Source organism: Aotus nancymaae, unplaced genomic scaffold, assembly GCF_030222135.1.
Source record: "Aotus nancymaae isolate 86718 unplaced genomic scaffold, 86718_ANA_hifiasm-v0.15.2.pri h1tg000072l, whole genome shotgun sequence".
NCBI lineage: Eukaryota > Metazoa > Chordata > Mammalia > Primates > Aotidae > Aotus > Aotus nancymaae.
The window spans coordinates 17,253,501-17,271,891 of record NW_026988487.1 but is presented as its reverse complement, the minus strand read 5'-3'; the positions used below and the strand labels follow the sequence as shown (position 1 = coordinate 17,271,891).

At 52.8% G+C, this 18,391-nt stretch overlaps 1 protein-coding gene and 1 long non-coding RNA gene across 5 annotated transcripts in view; one reads left to right on the top strand and one right to left on the bottom strand.

Moving 5' to 3' along the window:
- Positions 1–10,328, bottom strand: part of RHBDL3 (rhomboid like 3) — a 63,526-nt gene extending 53,198 nt beyond the window's left edge. The window contains exons 1-2 of one of the 4 annotated variants that reach the window (XM_064367683.1): positions 9,842–10,328; positions 8,256–8,279 (exon numbers count right to left, since the gene is read on the bottom strand). In XM_064367683.1, the coding sequence (XP_064223753.1) occupies positions 8,256–8,279; positions 9,842–9,952 (135 nt within the window). In that variant the 5' untranslated portion in view covers positions 9,953–10,328. Of the gene's footprint in view, positions 1–8,255; positions 8,487–9,841 lie in introns of those variants that run through there. The other 3 variants (XM_064367684.1, XM_064367685.1, XM_064367687.1) reach the window with 3 other exon arrangements.
- A 219-nt stretch (positions 10,329–10,547) lies between these two features.
- LOC105715066 (uncharacterized) lies at positions 10,548–15,418 on the top strand. The gene is made up of 3 exons (XR_001106963.3): positions 10,548–10,900; positions 11,261–11,412; positions 14,630–15,418. It is a non-coding gene; the product is annotated as an uncharacterized LOC105715066 (long non-coding RNA).
- Positions 15,419–18,391: the final 2,973 nt, after the last annotated feature.

Sequence of the window (18,391 nt, the reverse complement as noted above, 5' to 3'; positions counted from 1 at the left end):
CAGAGAGGTGGGGAAAGCAGCTCAGCCCTCTCATGGAGCTTCTCCCAAAAGCCCCAGGCAGGCTCCTGAGCATCCCTCTTGCCCCAAGTCAAACAGCTGAATCCTAGGATGGGGGTGGGCAGGATGATTAGGGAGAGACAGGCATCCTGGCCTGAACTCAGGCCAAGCCCTCGACAATTGGCATGCTTCCAGAAAACCACCCAGCTCCCCAACACCTGGACAGTGAGGGGAAGAAGTGACCTCACCCCTTCCTTCTCCACTGGGCCTATTACTTCCCACCATGACAGCTGCCCCTGGGGGACTCCTGCAGGCCCCTTCTCCTTCTGACCTCCTCACAAGGCCTCCCAGGCACACAGACGGCTCTCTCCCCATTCCAGAACGGCCCCTGCCTTTCCTAGGCCACTGAAGGGGCTGCGGGGGGGGCGGGGCAGGGGGCTGTGACTCAGAGGCCCTTGGGTACCCGGGAGGAGCAGATGTAACATCCATGATGACTCATCTGACCCAGCCTGACAGCCGACTGCGGACTGAAGCCTGGGGACTGAAGCCGCCTGGGGACTGAAGCAGAGTCATGGCCATGAAGCCCAGGAGTCTCCAGGGAGCCGCAGGCAGGGAGCCGAGGGTGGATGTGAGCAGGAGGAGTCTGGCATCCACTCCATCCTCCACTTCAGCCTAAACTGCTGGCTGCTGCTGCTGCTTCTCCTGGCACGCACCAAAGGGTCCCTCTGGTCCCCCAGAGGAGAGAGAGCTGACAGATCCAGGGAGAAGGAGGGGAGCAAGTGTAGAGGGGTGCATGGCAGGCAGGATAAGGGCTGGAAGGATAAAGGTGCTTAACTGCTCCTGTGTCTCCTGCCCCATTTCAGAAGCCACCCAGAAGCCTTGTGGGGGCACACACACACACTTACATGCACACACACGTGCACATTCACGCACGAACAGGCACTCACATACGCGCACACATACACACACGTGACTGCTGCAGAGGGTTCTCACTGCTGTCTTTGGGCAAGCTCTGCCCCCTCAAGCCTCACTTTTCTCTTTTATTTTAAAGAGAAGGGGTTTTGTCATGTTGACCAGGCTGGTCTCAAACTCCTGGCCTCAAGCAATCCATCCTCCCATCTCAACCTCCCAAAGTGCTGGGATTACAGGTGTGAGCTACCGCACCCAGCCCGTTTCCTCTTTTGAGGTGCAGCAGCACGCACCTCACAGGGCTGCTGAGAGATCAAAACGAGACAACAAATTTATATGCACGCAGTTAGACATTCAATGTTTGCTCCCTCAAAGAATATTTACTGACTCAAATATACTGACTTCAACCTGTACCCTGCTTCACAAAAGCCTGGGGAATGGAGACAGGGGCTACCTCTAGTTGTCTGCAGATTGAGACACACATGGACTCACTTCCCCAGCAAAGACAGTGGCCCCAGTGTCTCATGATAGACCACTAAGTAAAGTTCCAGCATGAAGTGCCAAATCAGAACACCAGACAGAGGAGCGCTAGCCCTGTCTACTTGGTGGCCAGACGCTTCATCTCGCCCTTCACCCTCTGCCATGCACAACATTCCCCGGGCAGCCTTTGTCCAAAATCTTCTCTCCTTTCTCTCTGGAAAGTTCAGGGGGAATATGATTTTTCAGCTTCTTCCCTAAAGCAGGCAGCCTGATATGGTGGAAGGAACCCCACCTGTGCTCTGAACACTGTGATTCAAGACCTAGGTCTGGCCAGGTATGTTGGCTTATGCCTGTAATCCCAGCACTTTGGGAGGCTGAGGCAGGCAGATCACTTGAGGCCAGGAGTTCGAGACCAGCCTGGCCAATATGGTGAAACCCCATCTCTACTAAAAATACAAAATTAGCCAGGTGTGGTGGCATGCACCTGTAATCCCAGCTACTTGGGAGGCTGAGGCAGGAGAATCACTTGAACCGGAGAGGCAGAGGTTGCAGTGAGCCAAGACTGCACCACTGCACTCCAGCCTGGACCACAGAGTGAGACTCTGTCTCAAAAAAACAAAAAGACCTACTCTATCTTACTCTATTATATGTGAGTGTCTTTCTATTAAATTCCTGTAACACACAACAGTATTTATGAGGTGCTCACTACACACCGTGCCAAGCACTATATACACAGCATCTCATCTTCACAACAATGCGGAGGGGAGGGTTATTAGTCTGGGCACTTTACAGATGAGAAAACTGAGGCCTGAAGAGGTCACCTGGCTTGCCCATTGGCACATACCTAGTAGGAGCAGAACTGGGACTTGACCCGATATGTCTTCTCCACCTGCCTTGGTTACTCAAGGCACCAAGTAAGTGAATGGCCTGGTGGCAGGAACACAGTCAGATAGAAAGCAGGGTTGGGATCTAGTCTCAGCTCTGACTCTATTGCACCAAGTGACCTCAGTAGGCCACTAACTGCTGTTTCCTCATTTGCAAATTCCAGCACTTTGGGAGGCCAAGGCGGGTGAATCACCTGAGACCGGGAGTTTGAGACCAGCCTGGCCAACACAGTGAAACCCTGTCTCTACTAAAACTACAAAAAAATTAGCCAGATGAGAGGCCGGACGTGGTGGCTCACGTCTGTAATCCTAGCACTTTGGGAGGCCGAAGTGGGTGGATCACCTGAGGTCAGGAGTTCAAGACCAGCCTGGCCATCATGGAGAAACCCCATCTTTAAAAAATAAATAAATAAAATAAAATAAAATAAAATTAGCCAGATGTGATAACAGGCACCTGTAATCCCAGCGACTCGGGAAGTTGAGACAGAATCGCTTGAACCCGGGAGACAGAGGTTGCAGTGAGCCAAGGCCACACCACTGTACTCCTGCTTGGGTAACAAGAGTGAAACTACATCTCAAAACAAACAACAAACAAAAACAAAATGAGCAGACTGGACAAGATGCCTCCATCAACCCTCTAATAACCTACAATCCTTGAGGTGGCAGCAGCCATGAGGTAGCAGAAGGGCTGCCACGGGTGTGCTCACCACACAGTCAGGGCCTGCCACTGGAGAGGATATCTTAACCCAAAACAATGCATGCAGGGCTGCAGTTCAACCTGTCATTCGCTCAAACGTGTGTATCTATTATGTGTCAGGCAGGCAGCCAGGAGTTGTACAATCTTGGATCCCTCAGCCCTGTTTGCCCAAAGCAATCAAATGCATTTCTGTGAGTGGTCAGTAATAAAAGGGTTAATGTCAGTATAGCTGATGGGGTCACGGGGCAGGAGCAAGGTAAGGAAGCAGGCTGTGGTGGTGAACAGTCCACAGCCTCAAGGGTCCTGCAAGCTACTTGGTAAGGAGTTAGGGGTACAGAGCCCAAGGGCTCCAGTTAAGTCCATGGCTTTGTTCCTCTCTGGGAACCCTGCTCTGCTGGCTAATTGTGAGTTCTGGGGGTGGCCAACACCCTGTCTCTAGGGCAGGAGTTTTCTCTGCGGCTCCTTGTTAATCCCTTCAGGGGTCTTATCTGAACCTCTTTTCGGCTCCCAGAACACCCCTTAAGCCAGCTTGCAGGGGGGACTACAAATGAAGTCAGGCCAAGGGAAGACCCCCCAGGCTGGAGGGCAGGGGCTGAGAAGGGGAGGCCCTGGAAGACAGAAAGCAGAAAAATCCTCTGGGCTCAGAAGTGTCTCTTGAGGAGCTGCCTTCCCCATAGGGGCCTGGATCTCAGAAGTGGTCCTTGTCTTCTCCAAGCAAATTCTGATTCTCAATAATGAAGATACATTTGTTGAATGTCCACTGGGAATCAGATATTGCTAAAGGAGTTCCCACTTCTATTTAATTCTCAAAGTTACCCTGGAGTTAAAGATTACTGTCCCCATTTCACAGAGGAGGAAACTGAGGCTCTGACAGCTAATGTAATTACCTCCAATCACAAAGTGAGTAAGACCTGAACCCAGGTCTGTTTGACTCCAAATCCAAGGTTCTGCCCCAAGCAGCCCACCGAAGTGGCCCCATGCCTTCTGTTCATGATAGCACACATTTATAATTTTGGTGGGATAGTCAATACTTGTCTGCTTTCCTTCTGGGAGATTAGCAAGGTTGGGGTCTCTTTCGGGGGCCTAGGAAATACAGGCTCCCCAGTGAGAAGGGAAAAGGAAGACAGTCAAGTTACTTTCAAATCTGCCTTTTCCCTCTTGTTCTTTTGAGCTTGAAAGCAATTGTGCTTTGTTGACTTAACAGAACTCTGCTCCAAACCCTTTTGTTCATTAAACATTTGGAGATCTTGGAGGCATTTTTAAGGGTAAACCTGGAAATGACTTTTCCAACCCAAGAAACCCTTTGTGGGTTAACCGGGCTCCGGTCCCAGCTCTGCCACTGCCCCCTACTTGGCCTTTGACTAAATATTTGACCTCGGATCAAAGCTACCTGGGATTCAGGAAGGGACTGAGAATAAGACTATCAAAGCATAACCCGAAAAAGGGAAGCTTGTCAGAAACCCATGGAACAGATAGAAAGCGATAACTAAAGGGGACATTACCTGGGCAAAATTATACATCTCAGTGGCATAGATCAGAAATAAAAAATAAACCCAACCACACACAAAAATTTACCAAATGATAACATTTCTCAAACCATGTATACAGAGGCTTGCTTAATAAGTGATGCTAGCATAGCTGGATAGGAATCAGATGCAGATGGAGTGCAGGGTTATATGATTTTTTAATCATAGAAAAAGAAGTAGGAAATAGAAGGGCATGCTTATGAGATCTGGGGAGGGATGAAAACTATCTCAGATCTGAGGCAACAGAAGGAATCATGAAGGAGAAGCTCAACAGATTCCACAGCAAATAAGACCTTTTTTCTTTAAAAAATTTCTTTTTTAACTTTTAAGAAATAGATATGGGGTCTCACTATGTCGCCTAGGCTGGTCTTGAACTCCTGAGCTCAAGCGATCTGCCCACCTTGGCTTCCCAAAGTGTTGGGATTACAGGTGTGAGCCCCTGGTCAGAAAAATAAGACACCTTTACTATGATATTATACTATAACAACAGACTAATATTTATGATTTTTCTTTTTTTGAGACAGAGTTTTTTCGCTCTTGTCGCCCAGGCTGGAGTGCAATGGCCTGGTCTAGGCTCACCGCAACCTCCGCCTCCCAGGTTCAAGTGATTCTCCTGCCTCAGACTCCCGAATAGCTGGGATTACAGGCATGCGCCACCACACCTAGCTAATTTTGTATATTTAGTAGAGATGAGGTGTCCCCATGTTGGTCAGGCTGGTCTCGAACTCCCAACCTCAGGTGATCCACCCGCCTCGGCCTCCCAAAGTGCTGGGATTACAGGAGTGAGCCATCACATCCAGCGGTAAATTTTAAATCTATTGAAATATTTAGGAAAACCAACAAGATCCCCAAAATATGAAAAGACGATTCCCTCAAGAAGTTCAAATAGGAAATGAACACATGGAACAGAGTGGGTTGAACTGATGACCTTCAGGTCTCTCGCCTGCTTTAACTTCTGGGACCCATGGGGAAGAAGTGGGGGGAGTGAGGAAGCATGGCATAGACTAGCCCCACTACACCCCTCCTTGAGCAGGCCAAACGCCAGAATGCCAGGGAGAGGGATGTGGAAGCGTCCATGGGACTGGGGTCACCTGCTTTCTTCACCTCCAATTCCCACAAAAGGCATCCTGGCCATTTAGTTGAAGGGTGACCACACAGAATCAACAAGACCAACATCATGGCTTCTAGCCCTTGGGGTCCAGTTGGCGTCATGCTAGATCAAGGCTACTCCACATGCTGAAGAACCAGACAGTATGGAGGGACTGGTCCAGTCCATCCCTAACTCCTGGAAAACAGATCCTAGCAGATGCCAGTTTGAAACTGGGTGACCACTGGTGTCTGATTGACCCAAGAAGGAAGGGAGGAGATGCCTGACTGGTTCCAGCCTCCCTCTCTCCCACTTCAACTTCCAATTTCTGGAAGGTGAACTCCAGAGCCACATGTGCTCACAGGGATTCTGATGGGTGTCATGTCCCAACCATGACTGCAGTTTGACCTATCAGGGTTGCTTACTTTTTTTTTTTTCTGAGACAGGGTCTCACTTTTTGGGAGGCCATCCTCCTGTCTCAGCCTCCCAAAATGCTGGGATTATAGGCATTAGCCACTGTGCCTGGCCTAATTTCTTTCCTAGAATGAATTTTCTTTGTCCAGAATGATTTCTAGGCAGGCCTCCCAGAAGCAGGGGCATGCTCTCTGTGACACCCAGGACCTACCTTCAGTTGAAAAAACTGGATTTCATAGACCAGTAGCTAATATTAGGTGCTACACATTCTTTCTGCTCCCTTGAGTTCCAAATTCTTCCTACTAAAAGCTCTCTTTCTTTCACCCAAATGGTTTGTTTCAAAATGTACACATACACACAGGGACTGGCAAAGGAAATTAATCAAATGAGAAAGACAGACACAGACAGAGAAAAAAAAAGAATGATACACTTTGTTCTAGGTTCTGATTCTAAATCTGGCAGGAGGTGTGAAGGGCTGGCAGCTTGGTGGTAGTGGTGGCAGTGGCGCAGCGGGCTCCCTCCTGCCTCGGGGCGTCAGGCCAGCAGCTGCTGTACTCTTAGGAGCTAGAGGGAGAGATGCTCTACCCGTCAGGACAGGAGCTGGTGCATGCTTTGAACTTCAAACCATAGCCAGGCCTCGTGGTTGATATGGATCATAACCCCAAATCCTCGCCCCAGGCCTTTCACACTGCAATTCCCAGTCTCCACTCCCACTGGGGCATCTGGAACCGGCTGGCTCCTCTAACTGAACTTGTCTCGAACCAAAGTTATCGTTCTTGCCAACCTCTCTCCCACTTCAACTTGTTTTTTTTGTTTGTTTTGAGACAGGGTCCCACTCTATCACCCGAGTTGGAGTGCAGTAGCACAGTCATGGCTCACTGCAGCCTCTACTTCCTGGGCTCAAGCGATCCTCCTGTCTCAGTCTTCCATGTAGCTGGAACCACAGGAGGGTACTGCCATGCCTGGCTAGTTTTTTTTATTTTTTGTAGAGATGAGGTCTCACTTTGTTGCCCAGGCTGGTCTTGAACTACTGGGCTGAAGTGATCGAAGTGATCTTCTCACCTCAGCCTCCTAAAATATTGGGATTACAGGTGTGAGTCACCGAACCTGGCCCCACTCTGATTTTTTCTTTTCCTCCTAGGTTCAGAAACTCGAAGTTCCATATGTGGTTCCCCGTATCTATGTAGGTCTATTAAGATCTTCCAATTCTTCCATCAGCATGTCCCTCTTCCTGTCCATCCTCACTGTCACCTTCTCGCCTCTGTTCAGTGCCGCAGCTCCTCGGTAGCTTCCCTCATCCCTGCCACCCACTCACCCCTCACCCCTAAGACAATGGAGCTTTCCGAAGCCTGGCTTGGATCACATAACAACTCTGCCAAAAAACTTTCTAAGGCTTCCCCTGCCTACAATGAAGACCTGGTTCAAGCTAATTTTCAGCTTTATCTCCTTCTCCAATTCAGCACATTCCCTCTGGCCCACTCACACCAATTTCTTAAAGTTGCACAAACTTCATGGTGCAATCAATCTCACCCAAAGGCCACAACACTCACTATCCCCCAACACCGGGCAAACAGGGAGAAGAAAGCACCCAACAGTACCCACTTCGAATGCTAAGCAAAGAGGAGAGAGCCATTTCCTTGCTGAAGGTAAAACGTCCATCTCCAGATCCAATAAGTCAATACTTGGCACCCCCAACTCCATTCCCTACACCTAGACTCCAGGCATTGCAAAGAATCAATACAATTTCCCCTCTGGGACCTCCCAGCACTCCCCCATCCCTATGACAGAATTAGAGAAATTGAGTCAGGCTTCAAAAGGGTCCATATTGTGTCAGCCCCCAAGGATGGCAGAGATTTGACTTCAGTGGTGGTCATGGACCCTCGACAGTGGAGGTAGAAAGGGAGAGGGATTGTCAGTCCAAGCCCTTCCCCCACCTCTCCAGCCACCTACTGCAATCCTCAGGGATACGGAGGATTTCCCAGGTATCCAGTGTATAACGTCCAATTTTTATATGGTGTGAACCCGGCTCTGGTGCAGCAGAATAGGGAGGAGGCAGGAGGGAGATCCTCTCAGGGGAGCCCATCTCTTCCTCCTGATACCTGGAGAGCAGTGTCGTTCAGCCCCAGAGATGCACGAAGCCACACCCCCACCCCACGTCACCATCTCAGGAGCACAGAGCTAGGGAAGCCCACGCAAGCAGGGAGACTGAGACCGATTTCAGAGAGGGCTGGAAGGAAGTGGGGGGTTAACTACTCACATACCTGATCAAACAGGACTTTCCAGTGCTGGCAGAGAGGGAGGCCATGCAGGAGAGGAGGAAGAGGAGAGAAAGAAAGAAAGACACACTTATCACCAAGGTCTCTGCAGTCCTCGAATGTTTCTGACATAGCCTCCCAGCGGCTGCCCAGGAGTCATGACCAAGCTCAGGGACTGGCCACAGGAGAGCAGGGGAACCCTGGGAGGAACTCCCCAATGAGTCCACACCGAGCAGAGGCAGGAAACTCACAGTAAGGGATGGGGTGGGGGTGGGGGCGGAGGCAGCAAGGTGGGTGTTGCTGGTTCTGGAACTGGCAGAACAAGTGATTCTCAACAATTACTAAATAAAGCCGTCCAACTATGTCCAAGCGCCTCTAATAATTTCTGCTGCCTAAAGCTTATGTCCACAGCTACTCCCAAGCCTGGAAGAGCATGGCCAAGTGCCATTCCATCAGACCCTGCCGCAGTGGGTTTCACCTGCTGGGGCCAGAGACCCCTACAGGAGAACTCACCTCTGCATAAACACTAACATTTTGCCTGCAGGTTTTTGGGGTTTTTTGTTTTTTGTTGCGGGGGGTTGCCGAATGCACTGAAGCCCACCCATTCTCTTCCGAGGCTGAGTCTAAGTGGTGACTACATCAGATTCTACCAGGGCTGTTTAGGGCCAGAGGGAAGTGATAGATTTAACCGCAGACGCCAAAGAGAGAAGATCGTAAACTCCCCCCAGCCCCATTCAGACTTTCCCGCTTTGGTTGTGTGGGTTGGGGGCCTGGTTTCACTACCATCTCCCCACCTTGAAGGAGGGGTGGGCAGGGCAGGGTGTCTGCCTGGATTTTCACCCCTATTTGTAGGTTAGCCCCGGGAGGTTAACCCAAGAAACTCCAGTTCCCAGGGTCGGCCCGCAGGACCGGAGGGATGGAGACCCGAGCAGCAGACGGCGGGGAAGCCCTCAGGGAAGCCCCTCTCTCGCGCGCGCAGGGGACCGTCCCCTGGCACAACCGCGGTCTGGGACTCCCGGACCCCGCTCTGGGAGCAAAGCCGCTCCCAGCACTCTTTCCCTCCCAGCTCCCGCGGGGTCAGAGACGCGGGCCGGCTTGAATTTCAATCAGTGACAAGGCAGGTGCGGGGCGGGAGCTAATCCCAGAGCGGAGGAGGGGGTCGCCAAACCGGCCTGCACTGCCAGGGATCGGGACTCTGCGGCGTCCGCTCCTTCCCCAGCTCCCGAGCCCGCAGGTCGCGGGCGTGAGGGGAGGGGGAGTCACTGCTGTGACGCGGCCGCCTCTGCGGGAAAACGCCGTGTCCCGGGCACTGCACCAGCGGCGGGGAGGGGGCTCCGGCGGCGACAGGTCCGCGGCGCAGCGGCGGGGCCGCGTCCCGCAGGGAAGCCGCGGGAGCCCGAGCGGGGGAGGCGGTGCGCGCGCGTTTCGGGGGACCGGTCCCTCCGCCCCCTCCTGCCCGCCGGGACTCGGCCAATCCGGGGCGCTCCCGCGTCACCTTGAAACCTCCAAGTTGCCCGGCGGAGGGCGAGACGGGGGTGGCTTTCCCCCCGGGTTCCCCCAGAAAGTTTGCCGGGCGGGGAGGGGGCACTCACGTCCTCCGGCGCCGCGGGCAGCCGCTCCTCGGCCTCAGGTTCCAGCTCCTCGATGCGCTCCGCCTCGGCGCAAGCGGCCACCGCGGGGCCCGGGCTGGGGTGTTCGCCCATGGCCGAGACGGGGTCCGGGGCCGCCGGCGGCTGCGAGGCTCGTCCTGGGGCGCTGGGCTAACTTTGCGCCGCGGCTGCCGCTCCGCTCCGGGGGTTCCGTGCGCGCCGCGCAGCCTCCGCGCCCGCCCCGCCGCCCGGGCCCGCCCCCGCCCCCGCCCCCGCCCCCATGGCCCGGGTCCCCGCGCCGCAGCCGCTTCCTCGCGACCCCGGGACGCCCGGCCCCTCCGCCGCCAAACTTCTCCGCGCTTGCAGCACCGCTGGCCTCCGCCTCCGCCCCGGCCCCCGCGCTGGGCTCCGAGGCGAGGGCGCCCTTGGGCCGGCCGCGGCCCCGCCGCTCCCCGCGTTCCCTTCCCGCTTCTCTCGGCCCCCGCTCTGCGCCCGAGTCTCCTCCTCCCCGCGGAGTCCTCGGGGGCGGTGCGCGGGCGGGGGCGGGGCTGCTCGCGGGGAATGCCGGCCCCCGCCCCGCACCCCACCCCGGGCGCCGCCACCCGGGCCCAGTCGGTCAGAGCGGCGCGGCCCGAGAGGGGGAGGGCTGCGGCGCAGCTGGCGAGGAAGTGGCGGCGCTGCCCGGGGCGGGGAGGGGGACTGCGCGGTCTCCGACCCCGTCACCACGGGTCTGCACTCCGGGCCCGGGCTCGTCTCTCCCATCGGCTTAACCATCTCTTGGAGGTGGCAGATGTGTGATGGAGACAGAAGCGAGGTTCTCACTAAGTTGGCGACGTCAGGGTTAACTAGGAGTGAATTGGGGGCGCCGTTCCGTAAGGACGGGATCCCCCCGACCATCCTTACGTCCTATTCACTGCGGTCTCGGATTCTGGGAGGTCCCGGGAGGCCTAGAAATGGGAGAAGTCAGATTGGGGGATCCTGGGCCCCAAAGCCTAAATCTTGCCCTCCCTACCCCAGAGCTAAGTGACCATGCCCAGGCTTCATTTGACCACGTGGACAAAGGTAAGCCCAGGGAAGTGCCCCATCTGGGGAGAGGGACGGTAAAGAAACTAAAACAATCAGAAAGGAAGCCAAAACGGAGTAGGGGATCTTTTAAAGAAAAAAATCGATGCTGTTTCCCTGCAGGAAAGCGCCCCCAAAAGAGACCATCTCCAGAAGCAGAGGCTCTGGCTGTAAACGGTGCCAGTGGCTGGCCTGGCAGGGGCCAGCTCTTCCTAGAGGCTCAGGGGCTCCTCCAGGAGGCATCTCACAGTCAGTCCGCAGCCTACACCAAGGCTGTGCCCTTCCACTCCTCTTCCTTTCCTCTTCCCACCACCCACTCACTCACTAGTCTTTGCCCTTCTTCCTTCCTCTCCGAAACAGGCTCCTTTCCATTAGTGAGAGCTGCAATTAATGCAGTCATCTTCATAAAGCAAACACATAACCCCGTGCCCAGGATCCGACCTGCGACCATCTCACCAGCAATGACTGCTCCCCTGAAACACTGAGAAGGGAATTAACTTGGTTCTAATTAGGTGAGCTTGCTACAGACACAAATTTTCATCTCTGTTTCAGAAAGTGTGATCATTTCAACTATTTTTGTTTCTCACCACCCTCCTCCCCATCCCTACTCTACTAACAAGTCAAGATCCTGCCAAGATTTCCTTGTAAATAAAACTGTCTGCATGGGGTGTGATTTTGAAAACAGGCTTCAGGGGACAGAAGAGAGGCTAATTCCTTTGTGGAGAGAAACTCAGAAGGACAAGTGACTCCTGGGGCCCTGGGGTGGGTGTCGTGTTGCTGCCTCCTGTACCCCTTACTGTCATTTACACGACCTGCATGGGTGTTGGCTCTGTTTTACTTTGATCTCTGGGACTAGAGAAGTGGGCCAGGAAGCCTGGTTCCCGGGGAACTGGAAGGAGAAGGGCATAGAAAAGGGTTGGCCACTCTGCTGGGGGGCGCAGCTGCCCCGGACAGTGCTCTGACACCAGCTGCCCGTGGAAGCTGCCTCTTCTTCAGCCCAGGGACAGCTCTTATCGATATATCTGACTCTAGCATCCTTTCATGGGGAAGGGAGCTTAGCAGGCTCAGTTCTGTTCCTGAACATGTATTAAGCTCCAACTATGTACCAATGATACAGCTTTGGGAATATAGAGGTGGATAAGACCCAAACTCTGCTCTCCAGAAATATAATTGGGGTGACAGTTACATTGAACACAAGGATAAGTCCTGGATTCAAGGGAAGCCCAGAGAGTGTAGAACTCCAAAGGAGGGGGTCCCTGTGGGGCCAGCAAGGCTTCCCAAAGGATAACAAAACCAGACAACGTGGAAAAGGTGAAGGAGGTGTTCCAGGTAGAGGGAACAGCACAGCCAGGCATGGGGAGCAGCATCATATGGGAGGCAAATGGCAAGCAGTTTGGCATGGCTGGAAACTGGAGCACGATGCCCAATCGAAAGAGGCCCCCAGCCTGGATGGGGAGGTTGTGAGGGGCTGTGAGTTTCATGGGAAAAGAGCTTGGACTTTACCTAAGGGCAATGGGGAGCCACTGAAGAATTGAGAGCAGGAGAGTCATACTGAAAAGATCCCTCTGGCTGTAGTGTAGGATCTAGACAGGAGGGAGATTGGTCTGAGCAGAGGGACATGAGAGGTGCTGTCCAAGGAAGGGGTCACGAGGCCAGCAGCGGTTAGAATAAAAGGGAAAGGGAAGATCAGAAGCATATCCAGAAGGCTATCTTGTTCCTCCTTCTACCCCTAGGAGCATTTACCCCGCCTTAGCAGACTGTGTTCCCAAAAGTCTCCTAAGAAGGAATTCCTGATCTGTCACCAGGATTCTTGCTTCAGAAGGTGGCTTCCCTCGCCTTGGCCCTTGCTGGGAGGTGATGGGTGTCTGGACTTGGAGACTGTTAGGACAAGTTGTTACATCCAACCTCCTCCATGAGCCTGGGGTCGCCCTTCACCTGCTGTCCTCAATGTCACCTAAGCCTAGCCGGTCAGAACACTGTGCCCCTCAGCCCCAGGTGAATCTGCAACCCACTCCCCAGCAGGCAGTAGGACACGGGGCCTGAGGCCCAGGCCTAGAAAGCTCCGGGGGATAGGAGTGGCCGGGCATCCTGACAACCTTTTGTTCTGCTCCCACCTGAGAGAGCCTAACGCTGGCATATTCTGCAGCATTTTGGGGGCAGAGGAGGGAATGGGCGTGGTGTCACTTTCACTGACCAGCCACAGTGGGTAGGTACTCATGAATGCCTGGAGGCAGGCTGCGCACAGGCCCTACCCTGGGAGAACCTTTGGCGTCTAATGAGAAGTGACAGTGAACTGGGCCTGTTGGCACCTCTACCCTGCTCTTCATTTTCTAAGGGCCTCTTTTAAGGTTCCTAACAAGACACTCGAAGTCAACTCAGAGCAGGATAAAGAGCTGTGAAAGGGTGGATCAAACTCAGTTTAGAAGGGCGGGAGCATGATATTGAGATGAGCCTTGCAAGACGGGGCAAGCTTGCAGTAGAGAGCGTGGAAGGGTTTCTAGGTGGAGGGAACCGCTGTGGCAAAGACACAGAGATGGGAAAGCCGTCGACTGTGTTGGGAACCATGAAGTGGCTGAGCATGAAGAGAGGACACCAGGCGGGCGGCGGGCAAGGAGCACTGTGTCGCCAGAGTCCCCGAGTGCTGGTCTCAGGAGGTTGGACCTTGCCCAAAGGGAGATAGAAAAGCACTGACGGCTTCTAACTGGAGCAGCGTTTTAGGAAGATTAAGTTGGCGACAGCTCAGCAGTGCCATTCAGCTCACACGTGGTGAGTGTCCATTATGTGCCAGACCCTGGCCGAGGTGCTGAGAATACAAAGGGAATGAGACCCAGGCCCTGGACTCCTGGGAGAAAATGAGGTTATCGCTAATGGCAGTCCAGTGGGATAAAGGGGAAGGGAGAGGGAAGAGCCTTTTGGGAGTTGAGTTTCTCAAATGTGCCCTCCAAGAGAGTAAGGAGTTTTGATTTTTTTTTTTTTGTAAGATGGAGTCTCGCTCTTTCTCTAGGCTGGGGTGCAGTGGCGCGATCTCGGCTCACTTCAACCTCCGCCTTCTGGGTTCAAGCAATTCTCCTGCCTCAGCCTCCTGAGTAGCTGGGACTGCAGGCGCACGCCACCACACCCAGCTAATTTTTGTATTTTTAGTAGAGGCAGGTTTTCACCATGTTGGCCAGGATGGTCTCGATCTCCTGACTTCATGATCTGCCCATCTTGACCTCCCAAAGTGCTGGGATTACAGGCATGAGCCACTGTGCCCAGAGCTTTTTTAAGGACCTGATGTTCTGGTCCTGGGAGCTGGGACAGTTGGCTGCCGTGGAAAAGCCGGGAGTAGCTGCTGGAAGTGGGGAGAGGAGGGCAAAGGGGCTGAGCAGTTTGTCTGTGGACACCTTGAGCTAATGAGAAACTGGGGAAGAAACATGAAGGGCTGTAATTATTGCTCAAAGCAATGGCAGTGCCTAGAAGGGGGGCAAACGGGGCTTTTTCTCCAGACGTTCTTTCACTTGGGGTTCATTCTGGCATCTCCCTAGGCCAGGCCCACACCCTCTGAGGCCCTTCTCTCTCTGCAGTCCACTTCAGCCTAAACTGACCTTTGTGGCACCCTGTCCCCACCTGTAGCTCCAATCTTCTGAGAAACCAGCCCTGAGCTGCCGCTGTTTGCCTGCCTGAGATGAAGACGTTAAGTTATTTTTGACTGAGATCCAAGCCCTGGCCCTGAATTCTTTTGTCTTCCAGGAATCCCCCAGCTGTGTTTGAAGTCTGCAAGTCCAAACAGCAGATGTGGCTGAGGATGGCGGAATCCAACCACCCTCCATCTCCATCTCCAGCACTCTTCCATTATTGCCCGCTGTCTGCCACATCAAACAGAACAAGACTGCTACATGGATTTCTTTCCCTTTCGTCTCTTCCTTTCACTCCAGGGCCCCCAGTTTTCTGAGTAACTTAAATCATTACTGAAAGATGTCTAGGTTCACAGACCAAACCCTTTCAAAGCAAGGCGTGGGCTCCCAAAAGTTGAGCTCAGAAAAGCACAGAAAAAAACTTTCCCAGTCCCAAGATTTAGCCAATTACGCATTCAGGGAAGCAATCCGCTACTTTGCGAGGTCTTACCTTCCTTCCCTGCCACCTCCTTGGGGCCTGGCTGGCCCAGGATCCCATTTCTGAATTTTCTTTGGGCCCCAAGACTTCAGTATGACCTTCACTGTGCTATAGGCAGGTCTCGTCTCCTCAGTAAACCATCTGTTCTATCTTACCCATCAGGCCGGTCACAGTGGCTCACACCTATAATCCCAGCACTTTGGGAGACCAAGGCAGGAGGATCTCTTGAGGCCAGGAGTTCAAAACCAGCCTGGGCAACATAGCAAGGTCCCGCCTCTACAAAAAAATGAAAAACCTAGCCAGGTGTGGTGGCATGGGACCTACAGTCCTAGCTGCTTGGGAGGCTAAGGTGGGAGGATCCCTTGAGCCCAGGAATTCTAGGCTGCAGTGAGCTGGAATGTCATAGCTAGAAGACTAAAATAAACAAATAAATATAAATGAAGAAAATCTCGCCCATCTCTCTGATGAATGCTCTCTTCTCCACAAGCCTTTCCTCAACTCTCCAACCCAAACGAACCACTCCTTCCTCAGAATCCCTTTTTCCTTTTGTTTTTTTTTCCAGTCTTTCTAAGGTTCAATTCAGGTAATCCGTTTTTCCTTTTGACCTTGAATTACATCTTCTAAGTTTTCTCTTCCTGATACTAGAGCGTACATTCCTTGAAGGGGAGGGTTATGGCTTACTCAATTTCACATCCATTGCAATGCACAACATTGCACACCGTAGAAACAGAACAAATGTCTGTTTAATGAAAAACAGAGGATGCCTCTCTTGATATGACACAAAGTCTAATTATATAGTTATTACTCTCAGCCTGCAACAAGAGACAACTTTTATGTTATGAAGAAAGAATTCTTCTGAATAATAATAATACGCCTGTATGCCTGCTGCCTTTATTTCAGAACACTTCCGCATTTGCCATTGCATTCCATCCTCAAAAAGCCAGCCTTTCAGAGGTGAGCAGAACAGATGTAATTGCCTCCATTTTACAAATGGGGACACTAAAATTCCTGGGCCCAGGGGAGGTTTGATTCTCTATGCCTCTCACCAAAGTTTTTATTTAAAAGAGTGAAATACAAAAGCCCCTGATGGTAGTGAGTGCCCTTGGCCCCAGCCGCTGACCACTGCCTACAGAGACTGCTTTCCCAGGGCAATCGGACAAGGCTAAATCCCAGCGCACAAATAGGGCTTGTCCAGCTGCAGGCTTGGATGAGTCAGAAACTTTGGGGGTTGTCTCTGGCTTTGTAGCTAAAGCTTCCATTGGTCTATTTATCTGCTTTGTTTCTCTCAACCTATGTGTGCAATCAGTCTTCCCAGAAAAAGAGGGAATGATCTGATATTCTTCCCCACTGCACAGAACCAGGCACCAGCATGTCCAACAGACTCTGTGGAGGGAAAGAAATGGTGCGAGTCTGGCAGAGCCAAGGGCAATTAGCTGCAAGGCCTGTGGTAAACCTTGACATTAGAACTCACCATCTAAGAGGGCAAGGATTTGTTAGTTTGCAGTGTTATTATTACTATATATATTTTTGAGACAGAGTCTCGCTCTGTCACCCAGGCTGGAGTGTAGTGGCATGATCTCAGCTCACTGCAACCTCTGCCTCCCTGGTTCAAGTGATTCTCTGGCCTCAGCCTCCCAAGTAGCTGGGATTACAGGTGCCCGCCACCACACCCAGCTAATTTTTGTATTTTTAGTAGAGACAGGTTGTCACCATGTTGGTCAGGCTGGTCTCAAACTCCTGACCTCAAGTGATCCGCCTGCCTCAGACTCCCAGAGTGCTGGGATTACAGGCGTGAGCCACCGTGCCCGGCCTGCAGTAGGATCTTTGACTCCTAGAATGATTCTTGGCACATAGAAGGTTCACAAAAAGTATTTGCTCCATGAATGAACCTGTCCTATTTATACTTCTCCAGGCCTGGAGAAGGCCTCCCAGAGGCCAGAATCCCTGGGAAGTCTGCCCGGTGTCTGGTCTCGTAGGACTTCGTTGGCCTCCTTTGGGGAAGGTCAATTCAGCCCAGCACCTGCTCCAGTGAGGCGCTGCTGCAAAGAATGGCGTGAGGTCCGTGAGGCAGGCTTTCTGATGATGAGGCAGCAGCAGCAGCAGTAAGGCATGCTGGAGCTCCATGTTCAGTGTGGCAAGAGGCGGCGGGAGCTGGGGAAGCAGTCCTGAACATAAACGCTGGAGCTGCGGGAACAGCAGCAGCCGCCGCCTGGGAACATCAGGCAGGGGAGTGAGACAGTGGGCACTCAAATCCACTTCCTCCATCTCTCAGCCACACAGCCCAAGTGAGGCTGTGTGAGAACTTCTCAGTGCACATTGTAAATACCATCTGTCACACTGCCTGCCCAGACGCGGCCTTCCTCCCTGCAAAGGAAGCATTCTTTATTATTTATGCAGAATGCACCCTACTTAAGTGTTGCACCACCAGAAGAGAGAAGAAAAAGCCTGCAAGAGTCAAGGACTCCAGGGATCTGTCCCTCGGATAGCAGCTGGTTGGGAGGGCTTGGTCATCCATCTTTCTGGGGTGGGAGGTTAATTCAGTCGGGCAACAGCACAGCCCTAGGAATTAGGAGGCCTGCGTTCTCAGCTTAGTTCTCTCACCAGCTTGCTATGTGACCTTGGGCAGGCACCTCACCCCATGGGCCTCCATTTTTTTTCATCTGTAAATGCAGGGTCAGACTGCATGATCCATGACACCCCTTCCAGCTCTCAATTCAATTGGTGTCCCTCTCACCCTTCTCTGTCCTGAGTGGGCCCAGAACCCTGTTCATTACGGTCAGCTCTCCTTCGCCAGCTAGCAGGGGAAATACAGTTCAGGATCTGATTTCTTAGCACCTGACAGCAGGTCCAGGGACCAGCTGACCTAGGCTCTTGTCAAAGCTCTGTTGCCTTGCACCCCTGGGAAAGGCAGTTTCCTCCTCTCTGTTTTGTCTTTTGTGAAACAAATGGGAGGGACTAAGAGATTTCTGCAGGAGAATCCACCTCCAAACTCCATAAGCCCTGATTTTTCCTTCCAAAACGTGGCTGAGAAACCAGCCCGAGTCTCTAGACATGGAGATTAGTGAGACATAGTTCTCTGCCTCCAGTGAGCTCCATGTCGGCTGGAAAAGGCATGCTAAAAACAACTGCAGGAGCCACGTGACAGGGACCAAGTAGAGATGGATGCGAAGGATGTGGTGGCATGAAGGGGTCCAAGTAGGAGATGCTGGGGCTGAATCTTACAAGACTGAGTAGGAGTCCGCCAGGTGGATGAGGCCTGAGGTGTTCAGGACGGAAGAAACTGCATGTACTAAGGCAGGAAGGTGTGAATCTGCCTAGGAACTGCTCACTTGTTCACCGCTAGGGTGACAGTGACATTCTGAAATTCTTTGCATTGGCTGCTTCCTCTCCCGCCCCTTA